We start from the raw sequence: 16,090 nt of genomic DNA, 5'->3' as shown, positions 1-16,090 counted from the left end.
AAGTAAGAAACTTGGAAGTGACGTTACAACTTCTAAGAGCACTCAAATTATCATAATTGATACTTATATTTCAAGCTTTTCCATTATATACTCTGCGCTACTCTAAAATTAACAGTGGTTCAAAAGGCTTCCAAAGCCTTGGCAACTCATGACTAGAGCCTAGGGTGATTACTGATGCCATAAACAAGAGTGTCAATTTGTTAAGTCAACAACAGGAGTCACTGTGCACTTATTCCTCATGTAGGGTCTCTTGTCCTTAATGTGTTATTCAATGTGAATTAATGCTATAACTAGTACTCAAACAGTATTTTACACTTTATGTTCTGAGTGGGTGTAAACTGTTGAAATCTTTACTTAATATATACTAAATTGATTTTCTGTATATAAAGATAATTGAAAATGAATCTTGATGTGAATGGAATGGGAGAGGGAGTGGGAAAGGGGAGGGTTGCGGGCAGGAGGGAAGTTATGGGGTGGGGGGAAGCCATTGTAATCCATAAGCTGTACTTTGGAAATTTATATTTGCTAAATGAAAGTTAAAAAAAATTAACAGTGGCAAGATTTTGTTAGTTCTATTTTTCCTATCAGAAAGAAATTTCTTACCTGAACTATGATCTCATTTAAGAATAAACAGAAAGAGGCCGGCGCTGCGGCTCACTAGGTTAATCCTCCACCTTGCGGCGCTGGCACACCGGGTTCTAGTCCCGGTCGGGGCACCGGATTCTGTCCCGGTTGCCCCTCTTCCAGGCCAGCTCTCTGCTGTGGCCCGGGAAGGCAGTGGAGGATGGCCCAAGTGCTTGGGCCCTGCACCCCATGGGAGACCAGGAGAAGCACCTGGCTCCTGCCTTCGGATCAGCACGGTGCGCTGGCCGCAGTGCGCCAGCCGTGGCGGCCATTGGAGGGTGAACCAACGGCAAAAGGAAGACCTTTCTCTCTCTCTCTCTAACCACTCTGCCTGTCAAAAAAAAAAAAAAAAAAAAGTATAAACAGAAAGAAAATACAGCAAAATGATAGAAAAATTAGGCCAGGCAGATGTGCATAGTGAAAATGGAAACCAGTAGTAACAACTCAAGTTAAAATGGCTTAATGCAGGATTTAGAACTATTTCTATAAAGGTCCAGATGATATTTTAAGTGTTGTAAACCAAGAGGCAATCGATGGTAACAGTATCTATTTTGGAGGCTGTTTAAAGCATGAGAATTTTAATGGATACATAGTAGATAGCACTGTTTGATTCAAACTGGCTATTATTTTTCTTTTCTGTCTTATAACATCAGGAAAATTATTTTTCTCTGAAGGGAGGAGAGAACTTCCACTTTTGACCATGGCCTTCTCTAAATATGATCAGAGTCGGTGAACTCAGGGGGCTTCCATAGCCTTGGCAGCTCATGACAAGAGCCTAGAGTGATTACTGATGCCATAAACAAGACTGTCAATTTGTTAAGTCAACAACAGGAGTCACTGTGCACTTACTCCTCATGTAGGATCTTTGTCCTTAGTGTGCTGTACATTGAGATTTAATGCTATAACTAGTACTCAAACAGTATTTTTCACTTTATGTTTCTGTGTGGGAGCCAACTGTTGAAATATTTACTTAATGTATGCTAAACTGATCTTCTGTATATAAAGAGAATTGAAAATGAATCTTGATGTGAATGGAACGGGAGAGGGAGTGGGAAAGGGGAGGGTTGCGGGTGGGAGGGACGTTATGGGGGGGAAGCCATTGTAATCCATAAGCTGTACTTTGGAAATTTATATTCATTAAATAAAAGTTTGAAAGCAAAAAAAAAAATTTATATTTATTTTAAAAGCAGAGTTATAGTTAGAGAAGGAGAGAGATATCATTCATTTGCTGGTTCAATTCCCAAATGTATACAACAGCCAGGGCTGAGCCAAACTGAAGCCAGGAGTTTCATCTGGGTCTCCCATGTGGGTGGCAACAGCCCAAGCACTTGGGCCATCTTCTGCTGCTTTTTGCAGGCCATTAACAGGGAGCTGGATTGGAAGTGAAACAATTGGGAAATGTACTAGTGCTCATATGGGATGCTGGTGATGATTTTACCTGCTACACCACAATGTCAGCCATCATTTTTCTGTTTTTTTTTTTAAGAGAGACTTATTCATCTATATTTGAAAGGCATAATGACAGAGGGAGAGACAGAGGCAGACATAATGACCATCCACTGGTTCACTCCCTAGATGGTCACAATAGTCTGGGTTGAGCCAAGCCAAAACCAGGAACAGGGAATTCCATCAAGGGTAGCAGGGGCCCTACTATTTGGGTCATCCTTCACTTCCTTCCTAGGCGCTTTAGCAGGAAGCTGGATTGGAAGCAGAGTAGCTGGGACTCAGACCAGCAATCCAATATGGGATGTGGGCATTTCAAGCAACATAACCTGCTATGCCACAATACCAGGACCAATTTTTTCTAAGGTTTTTTTTTTTTTTTTAAAGATTTATTTATTTAAACTCAGAGTTACACACAGAGAGAAGGAGAGGCAGAGAGAGAGAGGTCTTCCATCGGCTGGTTCACTCTCCAGTTGGTGTCAATGGTTGGAAATGCAGCGATCTTAAGCCAGGAGCCTCTTCCAGGTCTCCCACATGGGTGCAGAGGCCCAAGGACTTGGGCCACCTTCTCCTGCTCTCCAAGGCCATACCAGAGAGCTGGATCAGAAGTGGAGTAGCTGGGACTAGAACTGGCACTGCAGGCAGCATCTTTACCCATGATGCCACAGTGCTGGGCCCCCATTTTAAAAATTTATTATTTTGGGGCTGGCATTGTGGCACAGTGGGTTAAAGGCCCAGCCTTCAGTGCCAGCATCTCATATGGGTGCCAGTTTGAGTCCTGTCTGCTCTATTTCCCATCCAGCTCCCTGCTAATGCACCTGGGAAAGCAGCAGAGGATGGTCCAAGTCCTTGGGAGCCCCGCACCCGTGCAGGAGAAGGTCCAGGCTCTCTCTCTCACTGTCTAATTCTATCTGTCAAAAAAAAAAAAAAAAAAAAAAAAAAAATCTTGGACCCAAAAAACTCAATAAATGAAATTAAAAAAAAAAAAAATACAGTTGACAGCCTCAACAGCAAAATTACCAGACAGAATGTGTGAGCTTAAAGATAGAGCTTCTGAAATAACCCAGTAAGATAGTTTCAAAAAAGGAACAAGGAAAAGTTTCTAAGACTTATGGGACACCATTAAGCGAATAAGCATATGCACTGGGGGTCTTCTATAAGAAGAGTAGGGAGGCTAATCCTCTGCCTGCGACGCCGGCACACCGGGTTCTAGTCCCGGTAGGGGCACCGGATTCTGTCCCGGTTGCCCCTCTTCCAGGCCAGCTCTCTGCTGTGGCCAGGGAGTGCAGTGGAGGATGGCCCAAGTGCTTGGGCCCTGCACCCCATGGGAGACCAGGAGAAGCACCTGGCTCCTGCCTTCAGATCAGCGCAATGCGCTGGCCGTAGCGCGCTGGCTGCGGCGGCCATTGGAGGGTGAACCAACGGCAAAAAGGAAGAACTTTCTCTCTGTCTCTTTCTCACTGTCCACTCTGCCTGTCAAAAAAAAAAAATTAAGAAATAAAACTAAGAGTTACATACTTCAAAATTCCACTCTCATCAATAAAAATCAACCCAGAAACATTGGAGTTTAACTATACTTTGGACTAAATGGAGCTAACAGACATTTATTGACCATTTCATCTAACAGCTGCAGAGACCATATGTTGGGCCACAAAGCAAGTCTCAACAAAGCCAAACTGATATAGCATGACTAATACTAGAAACTGTACAAATACACAGAACTCAAACAACATTCTCTCTGAAAGATCAATTGGCCAATAAGTCAAGAGAAACTTAAAAATTTCTTGAAACCAATGAAAATGAAAACACACAATATACAGAACCTATGGGATATTGCAAAAGCAACACTAGGAAGATTATAGGAAGTGCTGACATTTAAAAATAATAGATTACAAATTAATAACCTAATGATAAAACTCAAGGAACTTAAAAAGCAAGAAGAAACCAAACTCAAAGATAGAAGGAAAGAAATAAAGATCAGAGCATAAACAAAATAGATTAAAAAATACATAAGATCAATGAAATAAAGACTTGTTTTTTCGAAAAGATGAATGGATAAACTTTAGCCAGACTAACCAAGAAAAAAAAAAAAAAAGAAGAAGAAGAAGAAGAAGAAGAAAAGAACCAAAGAAATGCAATCAAAAAAACCAAAGAAAGAGGACACACAGAACCCGATACTACAGAAATGCAAAGGCCTGGGGTTGGCATTGTGCCACAGTAGGTTAAGCCGCTGCCTGCAACACCATTATCCCATATGGGAATGCTTGTTGGAGTCCAGGCTGCTCCACTTCTGATGCAGCTCCCTGCTAGCACACCTGCAAAGCAGAAGATGGCCCAAGTGCATGGTTCCCTGACTCCCAAGTAGGAAACCCAGATGGAGTTCCAGGCTCTTGGCTTTGGACTGGCCCAGCCCCAGGCACTGCAGCCATTTGAGGAGTAAAGTAGCACATGAAAGATCACTCTCTTCTCCCGACCCCCATAATTTTGCCTTTCAAATTAATAAATCGTAAAAAAAGAAATACAAAGGCTCATTAGGGACTATTATGAGAAACCATATGCAACAAACTGGAAAGCCTAGAAGAAATAAATTGCTGGATAGATTAACATACCAAAGTGAACCACAAAAACATAGAAAACATTAACAGATGAATCAACAATAAGATTTAATCAGTAATAAAGTCTCCCAACAAAGAAAGGCCAATGCTAAGCCACTTCACTTCTGAATTTTTCAAAATTTTTAAAAGACACCAATTGTTTTCCAACTACTCTGCAGTATTGAAAGGGAAGGACCACTTCTAAATTCATTCTATAACACCACAGTATTTATACTGATACCAAAAGCAGACAAGGAAAAAAGAACAAAAAAACAAAAAACACTACAGACTCATCTATGAAGAGAGATGCAAAAATTCTAACCAAATATTAGCAAATCAAATCCAACAATATGTAAAGTAGAATTTACCCCATGGATGCAAAAATGGTTCCACATACATAACACATTACAAATATGGAATGAAGGATAAAAAGCAAATATTCATCTCCACAGATGCAAGGAAACATTTGATAAAAATCAAAATTCTTTCATGACCAAAACCCTCAAAACAAAAAAAACCAACACAATAGGGGCTATATATGACAAATCCACAGCTTACATCATATAGAATAGCAAAAACCTGTAATTGTTTCCTCTAAAATCAGGAACAAGACAAAGATGTCCACTTTCAATCATTGGAAATCTTACAGCAGCAAGATAAAAGAGAGAACGTCATCCAAATAGAAAAGGAGCTCAGATATCTCTCCCCAGAAAACATACTTAAAAATTTTTTTAATTGAGATGCAGAGAAGAGAGCATTTCACTACCCTAATGCCAGCAATAGTCAGGAGGCCAAAGCTGGGAGTCTGAAACTCAATCCAGGGTTCCCATGTGGGTGGCAGGAACCTGAAATCAGAAGCCAGAGCAGATGTGCTAATTGGCAGGTTAACTATTATGCCAAACCATCACTCTGGCAACATGAATTTAGATATTGAAAAGCCTAAAGCTTCACCAAAAATTTGTTAGAACAAAAAAGGGAAATACATTCCATGTTTATGAATTGGAAATTATTTTTTTAAATAATGCAATAGTTGTGTCTGCATTTTTTAAAATTTATTTGACAGGTAGAGTTATAGACAGTGAGAGAGAGAGAGACAGAGAGAAAGGTCTTCCTTCCATTGGTTCAGCCCCAAAATGGCTGCTACGGCCGGCGCTGCGCCAATCCGAAGCCCCGAGCCAGCTGCTTCCTCCTGGTCTCCCATGGGGTGCAGGGCCCAAGCACTTGGGCCATCCTCCACTGCTCTCCCAGGCCACAGCAGAGAGCTGGACTGGAAGAGGGGCAACCGGGACTAGAACCAGCGCTCATATGGGATGCCAGTGCCACAGATGGAGGATTAACCAAGTGAGCCACGGCGCCGGCCCCATGAATTGGAAATTATAATGTCCATAGTAATTCAATACAATTTCTATCAAAATACAAATGACATCCCTGACAGAAACAGAAAAAAGCATTTCTAGAATGTGTATGAAACAAAGACACTGAATAGCCAAAGCAATCTTTAACAAAAAGAACAAAGTTGGAAGCATTAGAACACTTGACTTTAAGTCATACTATAAAGTAACAGAAGGCAACACAGTATGGTATTGGCATAAAAACAAACAGACTGTTGGAACAGACTCTAGAACACAGAAATAAGTCAATGTATATACAGCAAACTGATTTCAACACAGGAACCAAGAATGTACACTGATCTTCAAAAAAAGGTGCTGGGAAAATTGGTTCTCCATATGCGGACCAAGAAGCTAGACCTCTAGTTTTCACCATTTACAAAAATCAACTCAAAATGGATCACAGACTTAAATATAAGACCTTAAACTATGAAACTACTAGAAGAAAATAAAGGAGAAATGCTTTAGAACATTACTCTAGGCAAAGAATTTTTGGATATAACCTAACTACTCAGGCACCAAAATGAAAAACAGAAAAATGAGATAAACCAAAAAGTTTCTGAACAGCAAAGCAAACAGCAGAGTGAAGGTACAACCCACAGAATGGGAGAATATATCTGTAAACTATTCACCTGACAAGGATATATAAAGAATTCAAAAGCTGCAAGAGCAAAATCACGAAATAATCTTACTTTAAAAATGGGCAAATGATCTGAGTAGACATTTTTCAAAGGAGGATATACAATGGCCAGTATGTGATAAAATGCTTAACATCAGTCAAGGAAATGTAGATCAAAACCACCATCTACTATCACCTCTTCCCAGTTAGAACAGCTATCACCAAAAAGGCAAAAAAAGTAGGAGTGTTTAGCCTAGTGAATTAGACGCTGGCTTACCTCAGTGAGAATGGCTGTTATTGTAGAGATAAGAAATAGCGATGGGTGTGGAGCCCAGTGATCAACATACCAGGTAAGACCTCTGGGTCCTGCTCTGGAATACCTAGGATTGATTCTTGCCTTTGGCTCCAGATTCCAGCTTTCTGCTAATTTAAATCCTGGGGGGCAGAGGTGATGGTTGAGGTAATTGGGTTTCTGCCACCCAGATTGGAGACCTTGACTGAGTTTCTGCTTCCTGGCATCAGTCCTACCTAAGAGCCTTGACCACAGTATTTGGAAAGTAAATCAGCAGACAGGAGCACTCTCTCTCACATACGTACATGCATACACACATACAAAAATAATTTTTAGAAGATTTACTTATTTATTTGAAAGGAAAAGTGAAAGCGAGAAAGAAATACTTTCTACCCACTGGACTACTCCCCAAATTCTCAAAACAGCCAGGGCTGGGATAGGCCAAAGTTAGGAGCAAAAAACTCCAAACAGATTGCCAATGTCAATGGGCAGGGGCCCAAGAAGTTGAGCCATCATCTGCTACCTCCCAGGAAGCATTATCAAGAAGCTAGAGGGGCTTGCGCTGTGGCTTAGCGAGTAAAGCCACTGCCTGCAGTGCCAGCACCCAATATGGGTGCCGGTTTGAGTCCCGGCTGCTCCACTTCTGATCTCGCTCTGTGGTTTGGCCTGGGAGCAGTAGAATAAGGCCCAAGTCCTTGGGCTCTTGCACCAGCATGGGAGACCTGGAAGAATTTCCAGCTCCAGGCTTCAGATCTGTATAGCTCCAGCTGTTGCGGCCAACTGGGGAGTGAACCATTGGATGAAGACCTCTTTCTCTGCCTCTCCTCTCCTTCTCCCTCTGTGTAACTTTGACTTTCAAATAAATAAATAAATCTTAAAAAAAAGAAGCTAGACTGAAGTGGAATGGAAGGGACTAGGACTGGCTCTCCAATATGAGATGTGGAAGTCCCAAGCAGCAGCTTAATTTTTTTTTTAAATATTTATTTATTCGAAAGTCAGAGTTACAAAGAAAGAAAAAGAGAGGGAGAGAGAAAGAGAGAGGTCTTAACCATGCACTGTTTCACTCTGCAATTGGCTGTAACAGCCAGAGCTGTGCCAATCCGAAGCCAGGAGCCAGGACCTTCTTCCAGGTCTCCCATATGGACTGCTTTCCCGGGCTATGGCAAAGAGCTAGATAGGAAGTGGAGCAGCCGGGACTTGAACTGGTGCCCATATGGGATGCTGCACTGCAGGCAGTGGCTTTTTCCTGCTAAGCCACAGTGCCGGCCCCACAGCAGCTTAATTTAAAGTACCATAATATCCACCTCAATTAAAAAAAAAAAAAAAAAAAAAAGAATTGCCATCAAGGAAGTGGAAAAGAGAACCGTTATATAATGTTGGTTAGAATATAAATTAGTGGGGCTGATGCCGTGGCATAGTAGGTTAATCTTCTGCCTCTGGCGCTGGCATCCCATACAGGCACTGGTTCTAGTCTCGGCTGCTCATCTTCCAATCCAGCTCTCTGCTATGGCCTGGGAAATCAGTAGAAGATGGCCCAGTGCTTGGGCCCCTGTACCTGCGTGGGAGACCGGGAAGAAGCACCTGGCTCCTGGCTTCGGATTGGGGCAGCTCCGGCCATTGCAGCCATTTGGGGAGTGAACCAACGGAAGGAAGACCTTTCTCTGTCTCTCCCTCTCACTGTCTATAACTCTACCTCTCAAATAAATCAATAAAATCTTAAAAATATATATATATAAATAAGTACAACCATTATAGAGAAGTGTATGCAGTTTTCTCAAAAAACTAAAAAAAAGAACTACCTATCATCTACCCAGAAATCCCAATACTGGGAATACATGCAAAGGAAATGAAACCAGTATACTTAAAGGACATCTGTATTTGCATATTTACTGCAGCACTATTCATACTAGCCAATAAAGGGAATCGATCTAGATGTCTGTACAGAAGAATGAATAATGAAACTGTGCACTACTACTCAGCTATAAAAAAGGATGAAGTCCTTGAAGTCCTGTCATTTGTACCAACATAATTGGAACTACAGGACATTTCATTAACTGAAAAAACACAGGCACAAAAAGACAACTAATGCATGCTCTCACATGTGGAATGTACAAAGTTGAACTCAAAATATTTAAGAATACATCTGTGTTTACTAGAACCTGAGAAGGGTATGGGAGAAAATAGGATAGAGAAAGCATAGTTAACAGGTATAGAGATGCAACTACACAGGAGAAGTAACTCCTAATAATTCAACAGCACAGTTTTGGGGCCGGCACTGTGGCACAGAAGGTTAAGCCTCTGCCTGCGGTGTCAGAATCCCATTTGGGCACTGGTTCAAGTCCCAGCTGCTTCACTTCCAATCCAGCTCCCTGCTAATGCACCTGAGAAAGCAGCAGAAGATAGTCTAAGTACTTGGGCCTCTGCACCCAAGTGGGAAACCTGGAAGAAGCTTCTGGTTTTGGTCTGGCCCACTCCGGCCATTGTGGCCATTTGGGGAGTGAACCAGTGGATCGAAGATCTCACATTCTCTGTTTGTCTCTTTCTCTATTTCTGCCTTTCAAATAAATAAACCAATCTTCAAAATAAAAAAAAAAAAAGCACAGTATAATAACCATAGTTTAAAACAATAACAACTTTAATAGAAAGTAATAGGGTTTTTTTAGTGATAGGATTTTTTTAAAAGAATTATTTATTTATTTGAAAGGCAGAGTTACAGAGAGGCAGTGAGGCAGAGGCAGAGAGAGAGGGATCTTCTACCCACTGGTTAACTCCTCAAATGGCCACAATGGCCGGAGCTAGGTCGATCTGAAGCTAGGAGCTAGGAGCTTCTTTTGGGTCTCCCACATGGGTGCAGGGGCTCAAGGACTTGAGCCATCTTCCACTGCTTTCCCAAACCATAGCAGAGAGCTGGGTAAGAAGTGGAGCAGCTAGGTCTTGAACCAGTGCCCATATGGGATGCCAGCACTGCAGAGAGTGGCTTTACCTGTCGCACAACAGCGCCGGCCCCCAGTAACAGGATTTTGAATGTTCTCAAACATACATATTTGAGGTGACTGATCTGAAGATGCCCTGATCGGATCTTTTTTTTTTTTTTTTTTACAGGCAGAATGGACAGTGAGAGAGAGAGAGAGAGACAAAGGTCTTCCTTTACCGTTGGTTCACCTTCCAATGGCCGCCGCGGTCAGCGCACCATGCTGAGCCAAAGCCAATTTGTACTTCCACCAATAGTATATAAGAATACATCTTTCTGTGCATTCTTGGCCAAAATGAATATTAGTTGTTTTTTTTTTGTTTGTTTGTTTGTTTTTTTTGTTTTTTTTTTTTTTTTTTTTTTACAGGCAGAGTGGACAGTGAGAGAGACAGACAGAGAGAAAGGTCTTCCTTTTGCTATTGGTTCACCCTCCAGTGGCTGCCACGGCCGGCACATCGCGCTGATCCGAAGCCAGGAGCCAGGTGCCTCTCCTGGCCTCCCATGCGGGTGCAGGGTCCAAGCACTTGGGCCATCCTCCACTGCCCTCCCTGGCCACAGCAGAGAGCTGGCCTGGAAGAGGGGCAACCAGGACAGAATCCAGCGCCCCAACCGGGACTAGAACCCAGTGTGCTGGTGCCACAGGCGGAGGATTAGCCTATTGAGCCACGGCGCCGGCGGCTGATCTTTATATATTATGTGTGTGTGTATATATATATATCTTAAAATGTCACAAATATGCACAATTACTATGTGTCAATTACAAAAAAAAAAAAAGAACAATTAAAAATTCTTTAATTAGAGAAAACAGGGAAACTGGAGCTAAGTAACTTGTTAAACTTGCTCATGATATATTAGAAATTAAAATCAATGATTAATTTGTATTTCTCAGGGGCTGGCACTGTGGCGCAGTAGGTTAATCCTCCACCTGTGGCGCCAGCATCCCATATCGGTGCCAGTTCGAGTAACGGCTACCCCTCTTCCAATCCAGCTCTCTGCTATGGCCTGGGAAAGAAGTAGAAGATGGCCCAAGTCCTTGGGCCTCTGCACCTGCATGGGAGACCAGGAGGAAGCACCTGGCTCCTGGCTTTGGATCGGTGCAGCACCGGCTGCAGCGGCCATTTGGGAAGTGAACCAATGGAAGGAAGACCTTTCTCTTTCTCTCTCTCTCTCTTTCTCACTGTCTATAACTCTACCTGTCAAAAATAAATAATTTGTATTTTTCAGTTTTTTAATACCTTAATAGTTAATGTATAGACAATAGATTTTCACTGTTTCAGGAAAATAAATAAAAATTATATTTTAAATATAAAACAATAAATGTTCTAAATGTTACACATAAGCACAGACTACTATATCAGAAATAATTTGGTCCCTACTCTTCACATCATAAACCACAAAAAAAATTAGTGGCCAACAGTAATTCTTTTATTGGATAAAATATATGAAAGAACTTATAAATAACATTTATTGCCAGAGTTCTACAAATTATCCTGATCTAATGTAGAAATCCAAGGATAGTTGAAGTTTATCACAGGAGTGAGTGAAACATTTCCTGATTTTATGCAAAACTTAACATGCATTTTTAACATACAGCTGAGTTCCAATTATGTAAAACTTAACATCCATTTTTTAAGTTACAACTGAGTGATTTTTAATATAAAAATCTATAATGAAGTTTAAGAGAACATTTTTATCAATTCTTCAGAGTTCCGCCCATCTATTAAATTTCTGAGACTTAAAATTTGCTTCATACCTTTGCTTTACTCAGTATTTGTTTCTGAAAAGAAAAAAAATTCGTAAGTTCCTACCATCCTCAGTCCTTGGCTGCTGAGGGAACATGTAGTTAGTAAGCACCATTTTCTGAGTCTCTGAATCAGTTTCTTTTTGAAGAGGTATCAGGGGTTTGGACTAGGGAGAGAAAATAAATGTTTAATGTTCATCAACCCTAAAGCAAATGCATATCCAGCAATTCCTCGAAATAAGTATCAATGTGCAGGTGACAATAACAAATTTAAATGTACATGACAACACTTTAAGCACTGACTTAACTTGGAGGAATAATCCCTAATGTGCAACAGCACAGCAGAGTAACTACAGTTGACAACAATTGAATATTTAAAAATGGTTAACAGAGAGGATTCTGAATGTTCTCACAGATACATGTCTGAGGAGACAGATATAATGGCTTTGATCTAATCTTTAATTATTGTAAATAATGAAATACCACAATGTATACCATAAATGTGTTATTTCTACATGTCAATGAGAAGACATTAAAATTTTTTGAATGACATAAAGATCCAAATTAAAAAAGTAGCTTTTAGTTCAAAACAAATTTATTTTGTATTGCAATTATCACTGAAATACTTTTAGCTTAAAAGATTTCATACACTAAGCACATCACAGTCTAATAATTATTATCACACTCATTTAATAAAGCTGTAAAATAAGCCTTTTCATTTTCTGTTATTTTGTACTCTTAATATTTCCCTTTGCAAAAAGTATTTTACAAAAATCATCTGGAAGATTTAGTCTAGCTGTGTAAAGATTTATTCTGGTTAGCAGCTAAACAATGAGTGCTTAAAACAAATCCCCTCATGTCTCCTGACTCCATTAATGACACCAAGTGTCACATCACCCAGGTAATTTTGGACCTCATTTTTTCTTAAGAATTTTTCCCTTGCTAGTTAACAAATACCAATCTAGTTACTTAGAGTCCCACAACAACAACAACAACAACAACAACAACAAAACACTGATTCCAAACTCCCAATCCTCCCCTCTTATGCCACCCTATAAATTAATTCTTTGGACCTACACCTGTGATAACCGTCTAGCTAGTTAATTCCAACCCATTATTCACTGTTGCTTTTTTTAAAAAATTCCAATCACTGTCTTTTATTTGAAAATCATATATAACAAAAGAGAGAGAAAGAGACAGATCTTTCAACTGCTGGTTCACTGCCTAAATGCCTGCAACAGCTACAGATGGGCCAGAATGAAGCCAGGAGACTGGAACTCAATCCTATTTGAACATTTTCCATTTTCTCTGTGCCCTCTCTTTGTTTTGCAGCAAACTATCGAGCATCCAAACTTGTGAGCATGTTTTCCTTTACTTCCACAATGAAAGTTGTAACTCTACTCTTTTCCCAAAACAGTTCTTCCCCAAAGCTTCAAACACAAGTTTGGCTATTCTCCTACATCTCGTTCACTCTCTCCAGGTGGGGGTAGTACTTACAATGTTGTGAGAGCATTACTTCTCTAACCTCAAATTTATTTTTTTTATTTTTTATTTTTTTGATAGGCAGAGTGTTCAGTGAGAGAGAGAGACTGAGAGAAAGGTCTTCCTTTGCCGTTGGTTCACCCTCCAATGGCCGCCACGGCCGGCGCACCGTGCCGATCTGGAGCCAGGAGCCAGGTGCCTCTCCTGGTCTCCCACGCGGGTGCAGGGCCCAAGGACCTGGGCCATCCTCCACTGCACTCCTGGGCCACAGCAGAGAGCTGAACTGGAAGAGGAGCAACTGGGACAGAATCCGGCACCCCAACTGGGACTAGAACCCGGTGTGCCGACACCACAGGCGGAGGATTAGCCTATTGAGCCACAGCGCCAGCCAACCTCAAGTTCAAATTCCTTTTGAGGCATATAACCCTTGTATCTATACTCACCCATCTCTCCCACCATTCACTAATCTAATCATTTAAAGATTGAGAATTTCTAATCCAAAAATCTAAAATGCCCTAAAATCTGAAGCTTTTTGAGCACCAACACAGTGCAACAAACTGAAAATTCCACACCAGACCTTATGTGATGGAAATGAAGTTAAAATTCAAGGTACACCAAAAATTCTGCATAAAATTGCCTTCAAGCTACATGTATAAAGTATGTTTAAACATAAATGAATTTTGTGCCGAGACCTCTGTCCTATCCCTAAAATACCTTAATATGTATATGCAAAAATTCCCAAACCCAAAATACTATGGACTCAAGTATTTCAGGTAAGATAATTTTAACCTCTATTCTTTTATCTATTTGATAGGTATTTATCTATTTGAAAGGTAAAGTTAACAGAGAGGGAGGGACGGACAGAGAGAAAGGTCTTCCATCTGCTGGTTCACTCCCCAAACTGCTGCAACGGTCAGAGATGAGCCAATCCGAAGCCAGTAGTAGCCAGGAGCTTCCTGTGTGTCTTCCACGTAGGCGCAGGGATCCAAGCACTTAGGCCATCTTCTACTGCTTTCCCAGGCCACAGCAAAGAGCTGAATCAGAAGAAGAGCAACCGGGACTAGAACCGGTGCCCATACAGGATGTCAGCACTGCAAGCAGAGGTTTACCCTATTGTGCCACAGCACCAGCCCCCACCTCTATTCTTGACTCTCAAAAAAAATTATTTTACTTATTTGTGGGTGGCAGGGACACAACTATTGAGCCATCACCTCCTGCCTCTCAGGATGTACATAAGCAGGAAGAAGGAGTACAGAACAGATGCAGGACTCTAATAAATCAGGTATTCCAACATAAGATGCAGACCTCTCAGGTAACCTCTTCAACACTGAGCCAAATGCTTGCCCCATGAAAAGGCGTGAAGTTAGCATGGTATTAAGATGCAACTAAAGGACTGAGATATAGTGTGGTTCAGAATGGAATTCACATGACAAAGTATTGAAAATGATGGCAATAGTGGACATGAAGACCTATCAGAAAGCCATCTTAGGCCAGCGCCGCGGCTCACTTGGCTAGTCTTCCGCCTGCAGCGCCGGCACCCCGGGTTCTAGTCCCGGCTGCTCCTCTTCCAGTCCAGCTCTCTGCTGTGGCCTGGGAGGGCAGTGGAGGATGGCCCAAGTGCTTGGGCCCGACACGTGCATGGCAGACCAGGAGGAGGCACCTGGCTCCTGGCTTCAGATCAGCAAAGCACGCCGGCTGTAGCAGCCATTTGGGGGGTGAACCAATGGAAGGAAGACTTTTTTCTGTCTCTAACTCTGCCTGTCAGGGAAAAAAAAAAAGCCATCTTAGTAGTCTCAGGTAGTCTCAGCACTGTCCAACTATATGTTACAGAACTATGTATCACAGAACTGTATGTATCATGAGAACCAAACAAAATTTCCAATTTTCTAGTAACTGCACTTCTTTAAAAGGCAAAAAAGAAAGTAATTTTTATAATGCATTAAATTTAATTTAATACACATTCAAAATATAATTTACCAGGTAATCCAAAATAAAAAAAACGATGAATGTGGTAATTTATATTTGTAGAAAACTATAAATGCTCAGTGTATATTTTACACTTATACCACATCTCACTTTGGTCCAATCCCATGATACTAGCGGCTACTCTACTGGAAAGCGTAAGTCTAAGTCAAACAGGACTATGGGCAGCACTTAAGGGAAGTGGCTGTAGGAATAAAGCAAAGCACATAAAGATTAGAGATACTGAAGATTTTCAATAGAACTTGGCAATGAATTGGGCTGAAGTACACAGAAAACAGCAATTAACACCAAATACTTTTCACTGAGCTGAAGAGTCCACCACTATGAGGAATAGAAAAATATTTGGGGCACAAGTTTGGGCTGGTTGAATTTCAGACATGTAGGTGGCAATGAGCCATAATGAATGTGAAGTTCAGGCACAGAAATGGCTGAAGATACTGTTAGGAACAATGAGGATATAGATAATTTTGGGAGAAAGCATAAAGAAATTAAAGTAGATCCTAGAACACCAGGAGGACCTCCAACATACAAGGCGACAGGCAGAAGAAATGCCTTAAAGAAACATACAGCAAAAGCAGTGTTAAGAGGGAAGTTTATAGTAATTAGTGCCTACATCAAGAAACTAGAAAGTTGGTCTGCGCCGCGGCTCAATAGGCTATTCCTCCACCTAGCGGCACCGGCACTCTGGGTTCTAGTCCCGGTTGGGGTGCCGGATTCTGTCCCGGGTGCCCCTCTTCCAGGCCAGCTCTCTGCTGTGGCCAGGGAGTGCAGTGGAGGATGGCCCAAGTGCTTGGGCCCTGCACCCCATGGGAGACCAGGAGAAGCACCTGGCTCCTGCCTTCGGATCAGCACGGTGCGCCGGCCGTGGTGGCCATTGGAGGGTGAACCAATGGCAAAAGGAAGACCTTTCTTTCTGTCTCTCTCTCACTGTCCACTCTGCCTGTAAAAAAAAA

General features: G+C 41.5%; 1 protein-coding gene across 50 annotated transcripts in view; it reads right to left on the bottom strand.

Annotated features, from left to right (window-relative positions):
* ERBIN (erbb2 interacting protein) overlaps nucleotides 1–16,090 on the bottom strand; it is a 134,638-nt gene that overhangs the window by 34,869 nt on the left and 83,679 nt on the right. For 48 of the 50 annotated variants that reach the window (XR_011382068.1, XR_011382069.1, XM_051853683.2 and 45 more), the window contains one exon: nucleotides 11,740–11,839. The exons of the other annotated variants lie outside the window; for them this stretch is intronic. Coding sequence is in view for 46 of the 48 variants with exons in the window: in XM_051853683.2 (XP_051709643.2) it covers nucleotides 11,740–11,839 (100 nt within the window). In the remaining 2 variants the exon portion in view is untranslated. The remainder of the gene's footprint in view (nucleotides 1–11,739; nucleotides 11,840–16,090) is intronic. 50 annotated transcript variants of the gene reach the window in all.

The sequence above is a fragment of the Oryctolagus cuniculus genome, chromosome 14 (assembly GCF_964237555.1).
Source record: "Oryctolagus cuniculus chromosome 14, mOryCun1.1, whole genome shotgun sequence".
In the NCBI taxonomy this organism is placed as follows: domain Eukaryota; kingdom Metazoa; phylum Chordata; class Mammalia; order Lagomorpha; family Leporidae; genus Oryctolagus; species Oryctolagus cuniculus.
The sequence above is the reverse complement of the archived record's forward strand: the minus strand, read 5'-3'. Positions and strand labels throughout refer to the sequence as shown.